This window comes from Carassius gibelio, chromosome A25 (genome assembly GCF_023724105.1).
Source record: "Carassius gibelio isolate Cgi1373 ecotype wild population from Czech Republic chromosome A25, carGib1.2-hapl.c, whole genome shotgun sequence".
NCBI classification, from domain to species: domain Eukaryota; kingdom Metazoa; phylum Chordata; class Actinopteri; order Cypriniformes; family Cyprinidae; genus Carassius; species Carassius gibelio.
Genome location: NC_068395.1, coordinates 3,935,907 through 3,952,699, shown reverse-complemented (window position 1 = coordinate 3,952,699; position 16,793 = coordinate 3,935,907). Strand labels below are relative to the sequence as shown.

The 16,793-nt window shown below is 36.4% G+C and overlaps 3 protein-coding genes across 5 annotated transcripts in view; 1 reads left to right on the top strand and 2 right to left on the bottom strand.

Annotated features, from left to right (window-relative positions):
- Nucleotides 1–58: 58 nt before the first annotated feature.
- Nucleotides 59–3,616, top strand: LOC127946974 (muscarinic acetylcholine receptor M4-like). Its single transcript, XM_052543835.1, has 2 exons — nucleotides 59–1,607; nucleotides 1,803–3,616. Exons 1-2 carry the CDS (start codon nucleotides 1,553–1,555, stop codon nucleotides 3,125–3,127), a joined length of 1,380 nt encoding a protein of 459 aa, XP_052399795.1. The 5' UTR covers nucleotides 59–1,552; the 3' UTR covers nucleotides 3,128–3,616.
- A 116-nt stretch (nucleotides 3,617–3,732) lies between these two features.
- On the bottom strand, nucleotides 3,733–6,825 carry LOC127946975 (midkine-B). The gene is made up of 4 exons (XM_052543837.1): nucleotides 6,701–6,825; nucleotides 4,825–4,901; nucleotides 4,570–4,737; nucleotides 3,733–4,462 (listed from the first exon to the last, which is right to left on the bottom strand). Exons 2-4 carry the CDS (start codon nucleotides 4,898–4,900, stop codon nucleotides 4,266–4,268), a joined length of 441 nt encoding a protein of 146 aa, XP_052399797.1. The 5' UTR covers nucleotide 4,901; nucleotides 6,701–6,825; the 3' UTR covers nucleotides 3,733–4,265.
- A 1,410-nt stretch (nucleotides 6,826–8,235) lies between these two features.
- LOC127947221 (diacylglycerol kinase zeta-like) overlaps nucleotides 8,236–16,793 on the bottom strand; it is a 29,359-nt gene continuing 20,801 nt past the window's right edge. For all 3 annotated transcript variants that reach the window (XM_052544206.1, XM_052544204.1, XM_052544205.1), the window contains exons 23-33: nucleotides 16,279–16,348; nucleotides 16,042–16,082; nucleotides 15,762–15,952; nucleotides 13,664–13,771; nucleotides 13,271–13,339; nucleotides 13,141–13,172; nucleotides 11,121–11,170; nucleotides 10,913–11,033; nucleotides 10,796–10,832; nucleotides 10,613–10,712; nucleotides 8,236–9,773 (exon numbers count right to left, since the gene is read on the bottom strand). In XM_052544206.1, the coding sequence (XP_052400166.1) occupies nucleotides 9,657–9,773; nucleotides 10,613–10,712; nucleotides 10,796–10,832; nucleotides 10,913–11,033; nucleotides 11,121–11,170; nucleotides 13,141–13,172; nucleotides 13,271–13,339; nucleotides 13,664–13,771; nucleotides 15,762–15,952; nucleotides 16,042–16,082; nucleotides 16,279–16,348 (936 nt within the window). In that variant the 3' untranslated portion in view covers nucleotides 8,236–9,656. The remainder of the gene's footprint in view (nucleotides 9,774–10,612; nucleotides 10,713–10,795; nucleotides 10,833–10,912; nucleotides 11,034–11,120; nucleotides 11,171–13,140; nucleotides 13,173–13,270; nucleotides 13,340–13,663; nucleotides 13,772–15,761; nucleotides 15,953–16,041; nucleotides 16,083–16,278; nucleotides 16,349–16,793) is intronic.

Sequence of the window (16,793 nt, the reverse complement as noted above, 5' to 3'; positions counted from 1 at the left end):
AAAATGTTTTGTCATAATTTTTTATGACTGTTAAAGGGTTAGTTCACCCAAAAATGAAAATTAGACTGTTTTACTAGTGAAATACATGAAGAACCTATGTGTATATGACTCGTCATATAGCTCTATTATAGTAGTCAGCGGGTGTTGCAGTTGAACAGTCCACAAGTCGTCAAATAAATAGCGTGCATTCATAATAAAACCTGCCTCACATGGATCCAGTGGGTGAATAAAGTCCTCCTGTAGTGAATCCATGGGTTTTTGTAAGAAAAATATCCATATTTCAAATGTAATAAACACTTTTCTCTTACTTTTGGTATCTGTCATATGGTGTAGACGTTCCGGTGGATGACGCAGCACGTATATGCAGCGCGAGCTTCTGAGATGTGCTAGTCTCGCGAGTTTGTTTATAGGAGCAAAGGAAGCAGTTTCCTTACCCTAGCAAAGGAAAACCAGTCTCATCTTGGTTCATATCGAAATCCTCCCAACATTTGTCTTTACAAATCCTCAGTTAGTACTTCTAATTCGTGACCTGCGTTTTGTTTTGTTCTCTCTCCACATTCGTCACTAATCACGCAACACCAACATCCTATGTCATCCGCCGGAATGGCTTCCGCATATGACAGATACCGGTAGTGAGAGAAAATATGGATATTTTTCATGCAAAAACAAATTAATTCTCTACAAGAGGCATTTATTCATCCCCCGGAGCCGTGTGAGGTACTTTTTTTATTATGAATGCACGCACTTTATTTTACGACTTGTGGACTGTTCAACTGCAACCCCCGCTGACTAAAATGATAGAGCTTGGAATAGCCAGGACAATTTTTAATATAACTGACTGGATTTGTCTAAAATAAAGTCACGCAGTATACACCTACTATACACCTAGGATGCCTCTAGGGTGAGTAAAACACAAGCTCATTTTCATTTTTGGGTGAATTAACCCTTTAATCACACTTTTCCCAAATTCTCCTGAAAATGGTCGCAATTTAAAATAAATAAATAAAACTTCTGTAACAAAATCTGGTCATAAAAATTTGAGGAAAATGTGCTTATTTGTCAAAGTTTTTGTCTTCATTCATAATGAAGTTTCTTCTCATTGTCATATATTGCAGTGTTTTCATGAAGCTTACTCAGGTCCCTGCGTCCTCATTACGACTTCTACCTGTGTAAATATCTGTGATTGTAGTATGTGTGATATTTAAAATGTTAAAATAGACTCGGAATAAAATGAAAAAGATGTGAAAAAGCTGTGGAGCTTCATTACAGGTCAGGTAATTAGATTCCATCCGTTATGTAACTGCTGCCTTCCTCTTTAGATGACAGGAACTGCATTAAGCATACATGCTTAAAAAAGCAGCACAGATCTAGGAGGAATTCAGCAGTAATATGATCGTTCCACACTACTTGGATCATCTTCCAGTAAATTTAGTGTATTGATGCAGCCCTAAGAGGAAGGATGACCTGTATTCGGAAGGTGAAGAGGGGTGTTACTGTTTGAGGAATTAAAAGTCCTCCCAGTCGTTCTCTCGTACAGACGGAGCAGGAGATCATGGAGACTGGATCTGTCGCTTTCTCAAGGGACTTTGAATCATTCGTTTCTAATGGTAAGTTTGCCAATTGGGTCATAATTTGTTTGTCTAATTTATATCTTCATTTCTATGTACGACCGATTAGAGTAGTGTATTTTAGTATTAAAAGTGTATTATATACTGTCTGTAGAGTTCAATTTCAAGTGGTTTGCTCATATGTCAAGTTAATCACTTCTTGATTTATGGAAAATTTCTGTTTTCTTGTCACAGGCTCCTCTACAAGTTCCTCCATCACGCTCAACAGCAGCATGCAGAGTCCCTCGCCCGAAGAATCATACCTGGTGCTGGGGAAACCACGTCATTCGTTCGGGACTGTAGGGGTGGTCTTCATCATACTTATCACTAGCTGCATCAGCCTGCTAACAGTCCTGGGCAACGTCCTCGTTCTGCTTTCATTCAAAGTCAACCGCAATCTCCGAACCATCAACAACTACTTCCTTTTTAGTCTTGCTTGTTCGGACCTTATCGTCGGTGTTTTCTCCATGAATCTCTACATTGTGTACGCCGTAAAGGGGTATTGGCCTTTGGGACCGCAGATGTGTGATTTGTGGTTGGTTGTAGATTACGTGGTGAGTAACGCCTCTGTGATGAACCTCCTGCTGATCTGCTTTGACCGGTACTTCTGTGTGACCCGGCCTCTGAGTTACCCAGCAAAACGTACAGCAAGGTGGGCTGGGTTGATGATTGCTGCGGCTTGGTTACAGTCTCTGCTTCTCTGGGCTCCAGCCATCCTGCTTTGGCAGACTGGGCAGGACAGGAGCAAGGTCTCGGAGGGACAATGTTATATCCTGCTCCTCGCCAACCCTGCCATTACCCTGGCCACTACCATCCCAGCGTTCTACATTCCCGTTGTGATAATGGTGGTACTGTACACACGGATATCCCTGGCCAGTCAGAGACGAGTTCATAAGTTGAAGCCTGAATTCGCAAACCTGCTTGAACCATCTAAGGCAAGTGGAGGAACGTCAGCTGCAAACCCTGACCTAGTGAATGACATTAAACCCAATGAAACATGCTCATTTAAACTAGATTCAGAGCTCATTAGAACGAAACACCCTTCTTCTGCAGAGTTCAGCAAAATGGACTACTCCTTGGATTCAAGTCCTGATGCCTCTGCGGAAGAGCTGGATGCAGAAACCTTGAGACGGAAGACCTTGACAGGGTGTGCAGAACCTAGCAGAACAATGCAACCTCACTGTCTTCAAAACCATACTACCATTCAGGTTCAAAGTCAAGCAACCAAGATTGTCTCCAAGAATGCCAGACAGAAGGCACTTAGAGAAAGGAAGGTGACAAAGACCATCCTTGCCGTTCTTTTGGCCTTCATTGTAACTTGGACGCCTTATAGTGTTATGGTTCTGATTGGTACCTTCTGCCGCTGGTGTGTCCCTGAAATTCTATGGATGGTGGGTTACTTTATGTGCTACGTCAACAGCACGGTAAATCCAGTGTGCTACGCGCTCTGTAACGCTACCTTCAAAAGAACCTTTAAACGACTGTTGATGTGCAAGTTCAGAAATCTGGCATCAAAATGAGTCGGACTTCATCCTCTTATCAATGAATCCTAGCGAACCAACGAGGAACCTGATTCACTCAAACGTTTCGTGAATGTGAAGCTGTTTTACTAGAGCCAAAAGCGAAGTTGGTTGAAGTTATTGGTGTTTATCATGTTGCTGGTGTTGTTTGCGAATGTATTCTTACGCCAACAGTTTGTGCGAATCAATGCGATAGATTAGAGAAGACACCTATTCTAATTTTGTGAACATGACGCTGGACTACTTGAGCCAAAAGTGTAAATAAAGTGAAGTATGTTGTATGCATTAAATGTATCATAAAGTCATTAAGTTCTTTAAGTACTTTAACCAAAGTAAAAAGTAAAACAAATGTATTTTATTATTCATCAGGGCACTATGATTGCATTTGTTCTAAGAATTTTATGGCACATGGTAAAGTTTTTATTTTTTTATTTTTACTTTAAGTTACAGTTTGTATGAATATAATTGTTTGCACAATAAATGAATTTTTAAAAAATGAACAAAATTGTGTAAATTGTCAATACTTACATTCTTATCGATAATTCGTAAGTTGGTCTTGAACAATAAATGCGTGAACTTTGCTTTTAAAAAAGCACCAGAAAGTATTATTGAAAATACACTTTCATTTATTCACAACCTGTCGAAGTAATCAGTTAGTATTGTAAATTTGATTGTACATCCATCAAATCTAAAAACATAAACATTTATAAACAGATACTTTATATAGGCCTTTACTTCCAGGAGCGATGTTCATTTAAGCATTCAGCTTACATGTTATAAACGTACAGAAATAGTCTTCATTCATTTTGTTGTCATTTACAAGTACTTTCATTTAGGGGAATAATTAGGGTCTCGCCAGTTTTTCTCTTTAGTAAAGACAGCTTGTTAGACAACAGATTTGCTGTGGCCTATTTTATACATGCAAAGTGAATTACAATTAAAAATCCGCTACAGAGATCAAATTACAACAGCATAGACACATACATTTACTAATTACAAAACAAAGAAAGTGGACATGAAAACAATAGGTAGGGCTACAGTTTCTTTCCTCTCAGCATTCACCTTTTGGAGGATTTGGGAGTGTCACATAGGAATGTACCACTGAGTGGGCAATGGGGCAGTTGGGGTGGTCTTCAAGTTAGTTTTCCTTCCCTTTGCCTTTCTTCTTCTCGCCTCCCTTGGGTTTGGGGGTCTTTGGGGTGCAAGGTTTAGACACTTTAATGGTGGACTGACATTCAGCGTTAAACAGTGCCTTCTTCAATGTCCCAGACCTGCTTCTGGTTCCTGTAGTAGTGTCACATTCAGCCCAGCGACCAAACTTGTACTTGCAGTCAGCTAAAATCCAAGCACAAACTAGAATGAATGGCCTGTCTAAATATGTTTTTCTTTGATTCACATCCAGACATGCATTCAGGGTATTCATGCATGGTGAAACTCCTTACCGCCAAAGTCTTTCTTCCAGTTGCATGGGACTTTGCACTTGGTTTTCTTTGTCTGTTCATTGCAGGTCGCCTCCCGAATGCCAGCGCCACAGTCGCCGCTGTTGGGCACGCATTTCCCATACTGCCATTCACTGCACTCAGCATCTGCTTTGGGCTCTTTGCCCTTTTCTGTCACAAAATAGAGAATTATTATTAATGATATCACACCAAATGAATGTGCATTCCATCATTTTAAGTAAAAAAAGAAATAAGAACCTTTTTTCTTCATACTGGCTTCCGCGGTGATCAACACCACCAGCAGCACAAGCGCTATAGAGAATAAACTCCGCATTCTGGGAAAAAATAAAGCTGACATTAATCTCAAGCCAATTATGTACATGCACAATGTGAAGCAGATTTATATCTATTATTATCCTTATATTTCATTTTATCTCTGCATTAAATCAATTATCAAAAACACAGAAGACCGCATCCAACCGGGTGTCCACCATAATCATATCTGTTGATGTGAGTTCTTTCACTATATCATATGCTATATGTATTTAATATTTTATATACATATACAAACATATGCATACACCAACATATATGTTGTGTTGTATTTGGTTGTATTCATGCTGCTCAAAAACAATCCATTTTGATATATTTATTATACTTTGTTGTTTTCTAGGCTGGTTTAATTTGTTTATAAAATTTTTCACTGCAACCCGATTAACTCGAGTAACTAACCATCAAAAGTCCTCTTTTAGAAACACCAAGATAATTACACATCAGATATGAATGTTTTGTTTGTACTGTCTGAATTAAAGACACTGTGTACATAATATCCTCCGCCATCCTAGCAGCTCGCTGTGTGCGACTCCATATAACAGCCTCTCTATATTTTCCTCTTTCTCGCAAGAAAAAAAAAAAAAGCACTTCTCCTTTTCATTCTTTTCCTGCTTCCATTAAAGCAGGCTTCTTTCAAGGCACAGCCCGCGGCACGGCTCCATTCTTCAGTCACTCATAAATGTGAAGGGCTCCTCGGGGTCGGACTTTTTGTGCGAGGAGAAACAGCGGTCAGCAGGGGTCCCCCGCCTCCCCTCCCCTCCTCAGCCTCCGCGGGGAGAGAGGCCAAGTCCTCAAAGACCTTCAGCTGGGCCTTAGAGGAACCTGATTCACTGGCTCCGAACAAAGCAAGATCTCGCCCGTTTTGCTTCCCTCTCTGAAAGGGCCCGAACACAGACCCCATGCTGTGTCTTGAGGAGGAGGGGTTGGCCTCCTCTTTGAATGTAAGCCTATTTGCATTGGAGGACAAAACCCGCTCTGTTGATGCAAGCGGGGTCGTGGGATGCTGCCTTTGATAAATGCAGAACTGGACATTTTGAAAACTTCCTCGAGGAGCACAAAGTTCACCGTCGACCGCTTGACACCCCAACCGCAGGCTCTCTCGCATCTGGAGCTCTGGAATGAAACCGCAAGGCCTGATGGTTGTGATTTGGAGAAGTGGGTCAGCAGTAGCTGGCAGCTGGTCCTCTTTGGCACTTCAGAGAGCATCATTTTCTCTGACAGCATCAAAGCGCCCTTTCGCACGAAAACACAAGCTCCCTGACTCTATTGCAGCATGGATGCAACTATTTAAAGCCATTAAATCCAGTTTAATAAACACATTTATTCCATTTAATTAGCGATAGCTAGTGTCGCCGTCCAGTTAAATCTAATATTGACGCTATTCTTCTAAACTCATGAGTTATCCTGATATTAAACGTAATTTATGCATTTTATAGTCTAAAAATAGTCAAACCGTGCTTTAAATGAAACTCTTCATTGACGTTGAGCGCGTTTGTTCTTATGACACTGAGAACGCCTTCTTACATTTATCATGTCATAATACTGTATATATCACATCATAAACACACCCAAGACATTAAATATATACACACATCATATTATCACATACCACATCACATATCATCGCACTAAAACGCTGATAAAAATGATAATATAAGCATATCAAAATAAATCCGGTTAACCGCAGATATGTGCATCTATCACCAATAGTAGGCTGTATTTCAAACACGCAGCGTCGTGAAACAGTTTAATAATAGGAGCGGTTGGGTTATGATGATGATGATGATGATGATGTACTTGCCTTATTGCTGTGAATATGATGCTGTGCTGTGCGCGAGTGTCTGTGTTCAGCTCTCTCTCTGATCTCTGCTGCTCTTTGTGTTTCTCCGAACTAGTTTGAGCTGGTCACATAGCTGTGCACTTACACCCCCCCCCCCCCCACCTCTCTCTCTCTCTCTCTCTCTATCACTCTCTCTCTCTCTCTTTCTCTCTCTTTCTTCCTTCCCACGTGATCTATCTATCTATCTATCTATCTATCTATCTATCTATCTACCTATCTATCCTCTTTCCTGTTGCACAGTGCTTTTATTCAGATGTTTGCTGGTAAAAAATAGAATCTACTATAATATAATGACATTTTTGTATATTTACAAATTAATAAATAGTAAAAATTCTGAAAATGCAAGATGAAATGGAAATACATTTCTATTATTTAATTTATACATTTTATTTACTTTTTCTTATTTTTGCCACACACACACACACACACACCCACACACACACACACATATATATATATATATATATATATATATATATATATATATATATATATATATATATATACTTTTTTTTGCTATTATAAATACATAAAACAAATAAAGAAACCACAATATAATAATGCAAATTTATAGAAAGACATTTCTCTTTTTCAGTAATTATTTATTTTACTTATTTTATTATTCTTTATACATTTTGTACGCATATTGGTAAATAAATAAATAACGTACTATAATATAATGAGCTTTTTTGCAATTATAGATACATAAAACCAATAAAAATAATATAAATATAAAATTTAAAATGATGATCATGCAAAATGGGGAAAATACATTTCTCTTATTTAATAAATGTGTTTCTTATATTTGTCACCTTTTATTAAAACTTTTTTTTTTTTTGCATTTTTCTGCAATCTCTTTCCTGATGTACAATTTATCTTATTTTATTAGCTGTTTACTTTATTTGTTTCCTCCTCATTTTATTTATTTTTAAGACCTTGTCCCTTTAGAATATATAAAACATTTTGAATTGTTTAGTTTTGTTTCTATTCTCCAACAGTTATTTTTTACTTGTTTTTTTTTAAGTATTTTGAATTGCCTTTTTATAGGAAATATGCTAAATAATCCAGTCTATCTGTATAATACATTATATGATTCCAGTGATTCTCTGTTCAGACGAGTGTGTGTGAAATGTTTCTTTGACTTAACATACCATCCAGCAAATTTAAAATTAGCTGAGGTTGAGCTGAGGTTAAACCGATTTAAAAATACATTTGTGTCCTTTCCCTTCTCCAGAAATGGAGCTAGAGCAGAAGAGAGAAAACAATAAGCTTATCTCAGAAATGATAAATGAGTCACAAATATCAACACATCCATCATTACCGGTAACTCATTCAGACATAAAGACCTCCTAGGGAGAGACAGAGCTCACAATTATACACAGTTTACCACCCGGCGCTCCAAACCCTGAAAACACACCATTGCTGTGCGTGTGTGTCCACCAGTGCACTCAGTCAATTAAACCAAGTGCACTCAGTAAATAATAGAAAAAAATAACTTGTTTTTAAAGTCTTTATTTATTTCTTTTCCCCAAATAAACAGTGACAATCCAACCCCAAGAACAAATATACTACTTTCCCTCTAACAAAAATCTACTTTTATAAATAAAGCCTTCCCTAAGTTCATATCACATACAAATGAAAGACCTTTATATCAGTACAGATTGTTCACACATTTTTAAAATGTTTGACGGTTTATATACATGTATCATCTATTTGGAATTGCATAGCAACTCAAACAAAGCACTGACAAAATACATATTCATAAATCATAATGACATCTCACCACAAACACACGATGGCAATGCTGACAACACCGCGTTGTCAAATGGCTGCTTTGTTAAAAAAAAAAAAAAGACCTCTTTTGTTATTCAAGAATTTAGTCAAATGTACGTAAAGTGACCGGGTTGAATATACACAAATTTAAGCCGCACGCCATGATATAAATATATCTGTTACCCAGCCATTAGTCAGTGAAAATGTGATATATCATCTTAAAACTCTGCTTTGTAAGGAGAGTTTTCTGCGTATTTATCGAGATCAATTTGACCAGAAACCAAAACTAACAAGTTGAAGTTGCTGCATGACTTAATAAATTCTGTAAAGAACCTAAAATCACACTGGTGAGAAGAAATGTTCATTCAAATGTGTAGCAGTCAGTGCAAGCAATGCTAAGAGATACAATCCCATTCCTGAAGGAAACTTCATTCATTTAGGTGAACATTTAAGGCAAATCTATTGACTAAGACACGCTTACAATTTATAATATAACGGTGAATTAAGAATTGATTTAATGCTAAGGTTGTAATTAATGGAATGTTTTCACGAAGTTCAAGCATTTACCACAAAGATAGTAACTGGCTATAAGCAACAGCTGAGGAAGCATTCTTAAACGCAGGAGGCTATGAAAACAACGTCTCTGTCTCGAATCAGAACAAACATGTGAAGTGGAAGCAAGGCTAGAGGAAGTTTCCAGTGGATTACAGTCACATTTAATCTGTAAAACCTTTAGATATGCAATCAGAATGTTTCAATTCAGACATTCATGTGAAGTAAATGTAATCAGAAGCAGCGGAAACCTCTCCTGTTAATCTCTCGTGAGGTTTGTCTGGTTTTCTTTATAGTAGTTTAGTAAAAGCCACTTTCATAGATGGTACTTCATCCCTGAAATTCCCAAAATTGTGTCCTAAGGAGCAGAGTGGTGCAGTTTTGTGCGGAGCTGAAAGCTGGACGTGACGTAACAAACTCATTCATTCTGAAACATGACACTGTCTTTTTGGCACTGCAATCAATTCAGAGAGCAACTGGCTTATTTGCGCACACGTGCTGCCTCATAGCATCGCTAACGTGTGGCCGCAGGAGAGAGCAGATAAGATTCTGTGGTTTGGTGGTGGATGGAAAAGATAGTTCCAGAGGCTGGTCACACAGCCGTCTCATGGTCCTCTCTCTGGATCATCTGGTGGTGTTGTCGGTTTTCCAAGTATGCGGCCAACTCCATGTCTTGAGCTCTTTCTGCGTACATCTTTGGAGTTTCACCCTGCAGAATGACAAAGATATTTGTACTTATTTAATTAATTCAATTGTATTTATTTAATTAGACTTTATTTTGATTTTAGGAATGGCGGAATGATTTTAGGAAGGAAGGAATGAATAAATAAACACATAGAGAATTAAACAAATTAAATAAACAAATAATTATGATAATGAAGGAATATTATTACTAAAATACATTATTTCTTTTATTTAATGCAATATTTCTATTTATAAAATTAGCCAATAATTTTTTGCATTTATAGATCAAACAAATCAAGGGGAAAAGGGAAAGACATTTTTCTTATTTTTTTGCCACCTTTTATTTATACACACATTTGCTGGTATAAATAAAAATAAATAACTTACATTATAATAATATATTAATAATTATAATACATCATTTAACTGAGTTTCAAACGATGGCTGGGAGGTCACATGGTCATATATATTTGCATATGCCCACCTCCAGAGCACATCGCCCATTAGTAATACATCATCGCAACACAGGCTCCGCCCACTTGGATTCAGTTGTTTATCAAACGCAAACAGAACCCATTGACGTATTTACGTACAACATGACAAACAGAAGAGTAAAAGGAGGTTCAGCCTGTTTCCATCATCTGTACATTTTCAGAAGCTAAATAATTTCATAATGTTTTGTCTGAGAATATCGTTTTATATGGATACTGATTCAAAACACTGACACACAGGCTATTAGTGCAAACCTCAATGAACATATACAAATAATTATAAAAACATATCGTGTCTACTTTGAGTGTTTAAAAATCATTCAAGGAAATAAGAAATAGGGTAAAGGTATGAGATGCATTTGAAAGTTCTCACCTGTAGATCTGTCTTCATGAGGGACGCACCAGCCTCCACCAGGTAACAGCAGATGGTTCTCTGGCACAGCGCAGCTGCCTTATGCAGAGCCGTCTCCCCTCTGAATAAAAAACACAGAACCCCCTCCTAACCGTTATGATTGTCATTATGATCCCTTTCACCACAATTTAAAGCACTACTTACGTTGATTTCTCCGTCACATCCAGGATGCAGACCGGAGCTGTTCACCAAAAACAGAGAGAGATAATTAGAAGTGAGACACAAGTCTAAAGACAAAACTCAAAAGTCCCACCGACTCACCATTATCAATGATATACTTCACAATCTCTTTACTGCCTGAAACGACTGCATGATGGAGGAGGCTGCGGCCGAAACGGTCCTGGGCCAACAGGTCTGCCCCCTCTTCATGCATCTGAACCAGCTAATGACCAGATCAGAAATCCATCAGGTCTGCCAATGCAGATAATGTATGGATGGTAGTGATGGGATTGATTATTTCTAGAAATACCTTTTCGATGTTGTCAGAGTTCACGGCATCAAAAAGCAAACTGACTGATTCTGAAAGACATGAAACAAAATATGAGTGCTTTTACTGTACCAAACTGGTCTAGGTCATTTTCGAAAATGCGTGAATGTAATGATATATTTTATTATAATAAATAAAATACTTTATTTATTTACTTTATTATTAATACAATACTTTTTTATAATAAATAAATGTATTAATTACCTATTATGTATATATATATATATATATATATTAGTGCTGTCAAAATTAGCGCGTTAACGCATTCGATTAATTTGAAATATTTAACGCGTTAAAAAAAAATAACGCAATTAACGCGGTTGCAGTTTTTTTTATTTCCAGTTGTGGCCTATGTGTGTTCAACGTGCAAAGAAATATGGATAAGACCAAGGAAGGACTTTTAGACGGAAAGTTTCAGTATAAAACTCTGCCGGATTACTCTTCAGTCTGCCACAAGAAACATTACTCTTCATTTAGTCTGCCACAAGAAACAGCAACATTAAAATCATGAACTCAAATGTCATTGTTTAAAAAACAAAAAAAACAATGACTGGAACAGTGCGTAAATCAGACCTTTCTGTAACGCTAACTTTAATAAGCTTAAACGAAAATGAACGAAATAATTGTGTAGCGGAGTATTTTTTTGTACACAGTGCCGCGAACTGTCAATCACTCCTGTGCGCGTGCATCACTGTCCTCCTCGCAGCTGCAGGCAGCAACTTGCGCTCTCTCTCTTCATCAAGCTTTAAAACAAAAAGGGGACAAAAAGATCATATTGTCTTTGTGCATAGGCTACAGATTAATTAGATAAATGAATATCTAAATTTGTGCCTTGTCATCTACGGTATTTTTTTAGAACTTAGAAAAAAGATGCTGCAGCCAATGAGCAGCCAGCGGGGGCTGCAGGACGACTCAACCTCCGCAGACAGTTTTTAATGTTTATCAGACAATAAATACTCAAGATTTTGCTTTAGTATAACTCACAACGAGTTTCACACACCTTCTCCGGCCACGTTGAGTTGTTGACACTTAACAGTGGGGAAAGCGACACATGCGCTATTCACTTGTATAACTTAAGGGTGAATGGGTAATGTAGTTTCTGCTCTGGGTGGGATGAATTAGGAAGCTTGCATTGTGAAGGGCGCTCTGAAAATCGGCAGTGCAGGTGAAAGATTAAAACCTCTATTAAAACAGATGTCCAAATGAGCGTACCGGTACGCTACAAGCACGTTCTGGGCGCACGGAGAGGTGGCGGTACGCTCAAGAGCTATATTTGGAAGTGGCGGTACTGAGTACCTGTGCATACCGGCCCACTTAAAGCACTGGCAATGACTATACTTTGGAATTTGTTTGCAGTCCACTTAGAATTCAACATGGAAATCATTTTTGTCTATTTTTGGCATTGATTGTTTTGAAATTCAAATGGTACTTACATGCCTGTGTTTTTATTTCTGTAATAAATATGGCTTTCAAGCCAACAGTTAATTTGGAGGATATTGATGGTTTATTGCAGGTATGTTGTTTACATGAGAAAATCTGTGTTACAAGTTAAACAAAAATTCCAATAAACAATCATATTTTGAATTTAAATAGTTTCTTTGTCTTGAGTTTACATTAATTATTAACATTTTACATTTACATATCCAAAAAGTTTCAGTCTTTTAATTGCGATTAATCGCGATTAATCACGATTAATTTTAAAAACTGTGCGATTAATTAGTTAATTTTTTTTAATCGATTGACAGCACTAATATATATATATATATATATACACACTGAAAGAAATGGGAAAATTTTTTTTTATTAAACTATATAATATTTTTAAATATATTTAAGTTATATTTTTATAAAGATTATTATAATAGTTTATTGTATTAAACAAATAAATGCTACAATAAATATAATAATATATATATATATATATATATATATATATATATATATATATATATATATATATGTGTGTGTGTGTGTTTGTGTGTGTGTGTGTGTGTGTGTGTACCTTGATCACTGTCATTCCAGCCCGAATCTAACCTGTGAAATTAAAACAGAATATTAACACCACTATTCATAATCAAAACCAACCACATCTGCTTGTCTTACCAGATATTATTATTAAATATTGTATGTACCTTGGCACACTCACTGAGTCCTCATCAAGTGTGTTTATACGATTCAAATTCTTCATTTTTGCTCCCCTCCTTCAAGATGAAAGACATTGGGCAAAGACAAGCTTATGTAAGATATTCCACTGAAAATGAATATCTTCTGCCCCTCACTAACAAAAGAAATGACACTGGTGCTATGGTATATTTAAATATACCATGGTATTATTGTGCCATTGTAGTGTACTTTTGTTGTAGATGGGCATTACAGAGCCCTAATTAAGCACATGGAATCATGGGATGGATAACTTTGTTAGCTTAGTAATGATACTTGCTATAAAAAGTACAAGGCACAATCCTGTTTTCATGGAAACAATCACTGCTTTGAATGTGAAGGTCTGAGTTAAACCACAATTGTACCTGCACAAGCCCGGCTTTGTGGGAGAGTCTGGATTGCTAGCTTGCACGTGTGAGTCGCTATCCGTGCTCACGCTTTCCGCTTGGCCTTCAGCATGCGTCTGGTGAACCCTGCGAGAGCATGATGGGGTGGACAGAGAAACAGAGAAGATGATGACCCGGTGTCAGAGTGTTTACATGCTGTGGGGGGCGGGGAAAGTCATTGTTTGTGAGATGTGTATAATTTACTGTAACAGAACAACTGCTACAATGAGGTCTGACAGATGGGATGTGTTTTTTCAGCGATCTGCTGTGCGTCAGACAGGGGGAGGGGGGATGTAAACACAGATATATGAGTGTTTAATAGCAGGGGCCTTTATGAGGGACTGTCCTGTCTTGGATGGACTCACATTTGAGTAACACACAGATTTGTGCTCGCTCGCAGGAGACTTTGGCACAAAAATGTCACTGTCTCTCACTCTCTCTGTCTCGCCATCAGATGTGCACGCAAATACAGAAATGAAAAGACTTCCCCTGAGGGAATAGACTAGTGCTGAAGAGCAACTGTCTTTTGTTTTGTTTTTAAACAGGAAGGATTGCATTCGGTTCCGTCTAGTGATACATATTTACTGCACACACACAGCCTTCTCTATACATACATTTATTTGGAATCCTAAAATTCATGTCAGTTGAACTTTTTATTTAAATTTTTATGCTAATATAATTTATATGTTTATATTATTTATAGGTGTATATGTATTTAAATTATAATTTTACAATAATATTGTACATGAATAATATTGTACATAAACATTTTATTTAAATAATTCAATAATAGTTTATTTCTTTCTTTCATATAAATAAATATTTGTTTACTATTGTTATGCTAATAATATAACATAAAATACATAATATAAAATTTATTTATATTTCATATTTAAATCATAAAAATATTTCATTTATATCATTTAAATATTAATTATAATTATAGACTTATAATAGTTTGTGTCAATAGTAACAAAAAATTTAGTAAAGTTTTTCCTCAAATTGTTATGCTAATATATTTTATATGCAAAAAAATAGATTCAATAAAAGCTATTTTATTATATTATAATATATTTGGATATTTCAATAATTTAAGATACTTTATAATAAAAAATAATTTGGTAATAAATGTATATTTATAAAAGTTTATTGTATTAATATTATCTTTGTTTCTAATATATATATATATATATATATATATATATATATATATATATATATATATATATATATATATATATATATATATATATATATATATATATATATATATATTTATTTAAATATTTATTTAGTTGTTTCAGACATTTACACCCCACTATATATTATATTGCTGTATATTATTGTTGGGGACTTCCTACACTTATAATAAAAGTACTGTGATAGGACCATAGTAATGGCATTAGATTTATTTTCATTTAATAAAAATAAAAAAAAATACCTGGCTATGCGTTCCATACTAGACTAACTGAGACTTGTCATGGCACTTGTATTCTGTTGTTGTTCTCTTGTTGACCTGACTGCTTCTATTGTTCTCATTTGTAAGTCGCTTTGGATAAAAGCGTCTGCTAAATGATTAAATGTAAATGTAAATGTAGATGGTAATATTGTGTTAATGGAAAATTAATCCTAAAAACAACATAATATTAATTCCATTAATTCTTTCTGGTACTTTATGTAAGTGCATTCCCATCTGTTGTAGATAATAAAATAATATTATAATTATACAGTACATTCATGCTAAATCTACAACTCCTTTTGGCAAAATTTAAAAAGAAATGAATAAATTTTTTTAGATATTTTTAGTTCCTTAAAGAATCATATCTACACAAATGTTTGTGCACTTTTGCTGTTTTTTTTCCGAGGACTTTCACAGCATTTTCATGCCCACAGGCGAAGCTAAACCTGCCCACGCACGTACTCTGCTAGTCGACGGTGATAAAATGATCTGCCAAAGTAAAAGGCAACATAAAATTGTACCTTAAGGCTGTGCAAAAACTGTTTGCAGCCCTAACAACATGAGTTGATACCATTTGACCACACATTTTGTCATCTGAAGTGACTGGTTTCAGTCTACCTGCACAGTGGAGAAGGCCCGGCCGAGCAAACAGGAAAAGCGAACTGCTCTGTGCTGTTGGAACATCCCTCCACAGTTTCCATCGCCCCCGGCATTCCGGGCGACGTGCCCGCCGTCTCCTTGGTGACCAGCTCCGGGTCCAAGATGAAAAGCTCATCCTGAGAGATCTCCGTCACATAGCTAAGATGCTCCTGCAGAGATATGCAATGCTGTAAGTTAAAAAGGCACAGTGTGACATGCAACACAGATGGAGAACGCAAAAGTTGTCTTTTGTAGCTACCTGACCGTGGTCTATTCTGTAGAAACGGTCAGCTGTAGTAGCTGTAAACAAACCGAAGACGGAAAAATTTGATTATGGGTTTAGCTAACATCAGGCTTGAAAGTTTTGGAAAGTCAAGAGCAATGGATCTCAGTAAAAAAAAGTTACTAATAAACTTTTTTTTTTTTTTTGAGAGAGAGAGAGAGATAAATTCTATGCTATTTTTTTTTCGAGACAAATTTGAAATGCTCTACTTACAATCCAGGAAGCACCATTTTGGTGAAAGCTTTGGCATGTGCAGTGTGTCTGTATTCACACCATCCCCCTCCTAAAGAGAGAGAGACCGAGAAAGTGCAAGTGAGCGATGGCTCGTGTCCAAAATGGCCTCACTGTGTGAGTTCAATTAGTCACAACGTGTTTTTCTGACTGTAATTGAACAGCAAGTCAACGTGCAATGGCTGTCACATGCTCAATATCACATGTTTGGCAAGAATAGTGGTAATTATAGTCAAAAGTGACTCTTAAAAAGTAAAATACATCATTTATGTTTCAGAGACATGTTAATGTCACCACAGGAAATTAAATGTATTTCTTTTCTTTCCAAGAAGTAGCATTAACACACAAGTATTCTTATTTAGCCAAGAATGACTCGGTAAAATCAAAGCAATTTTACTAGAGTTGTATATGATTGAAACAATATTTTCCTGCTGGACAGGATGCTATCTTTTAGAAATTGTTTGGATTGTTTTGGTTTCACTCCAAATGGGCGGAGT

Excerpts from the sequence above, each read along its gene's own strand:
- LOC127946974 (XM_052543835.1), top strand. The coding sequence starts at position 1,553 with ATGGAGACTGGATCTGTCGCTTTCTCAAGGGACTTTGAATCATTCGTT. Across the intron at positions 1,608-1,802 it reads TGAATCATTCGTTTCTAATG|GCTCCTCTACAAGTTCCTCC; the intron begins GTAAGTTTGCCA and ends TTCTTGTCACAG.
- LOC127946975 (XM_052543837.1), bottom strand. The coding sequence starts at position 4,900 with ATGCGGAGTTTATTCTCTATAGCGCTTGTGCTGCTGGTGGTGTTGATC. Across the intron at positions 4,738-4,824 it reads AGCCAGTATGAAGAAAAAAG|AAAAGGGCAAAGAGCCCAAA; the intron begins GTTCTTATTTCT and ends ATTTTGTGACAG. Across the intron at positions 4,463-4,569 it reads CTGGAAGAAAGACTTTGGCG|CTGACTGCAAGTACAAGTTT; the intron begins GTAAGGAGTTTC and ends CTTGGATTTTAG.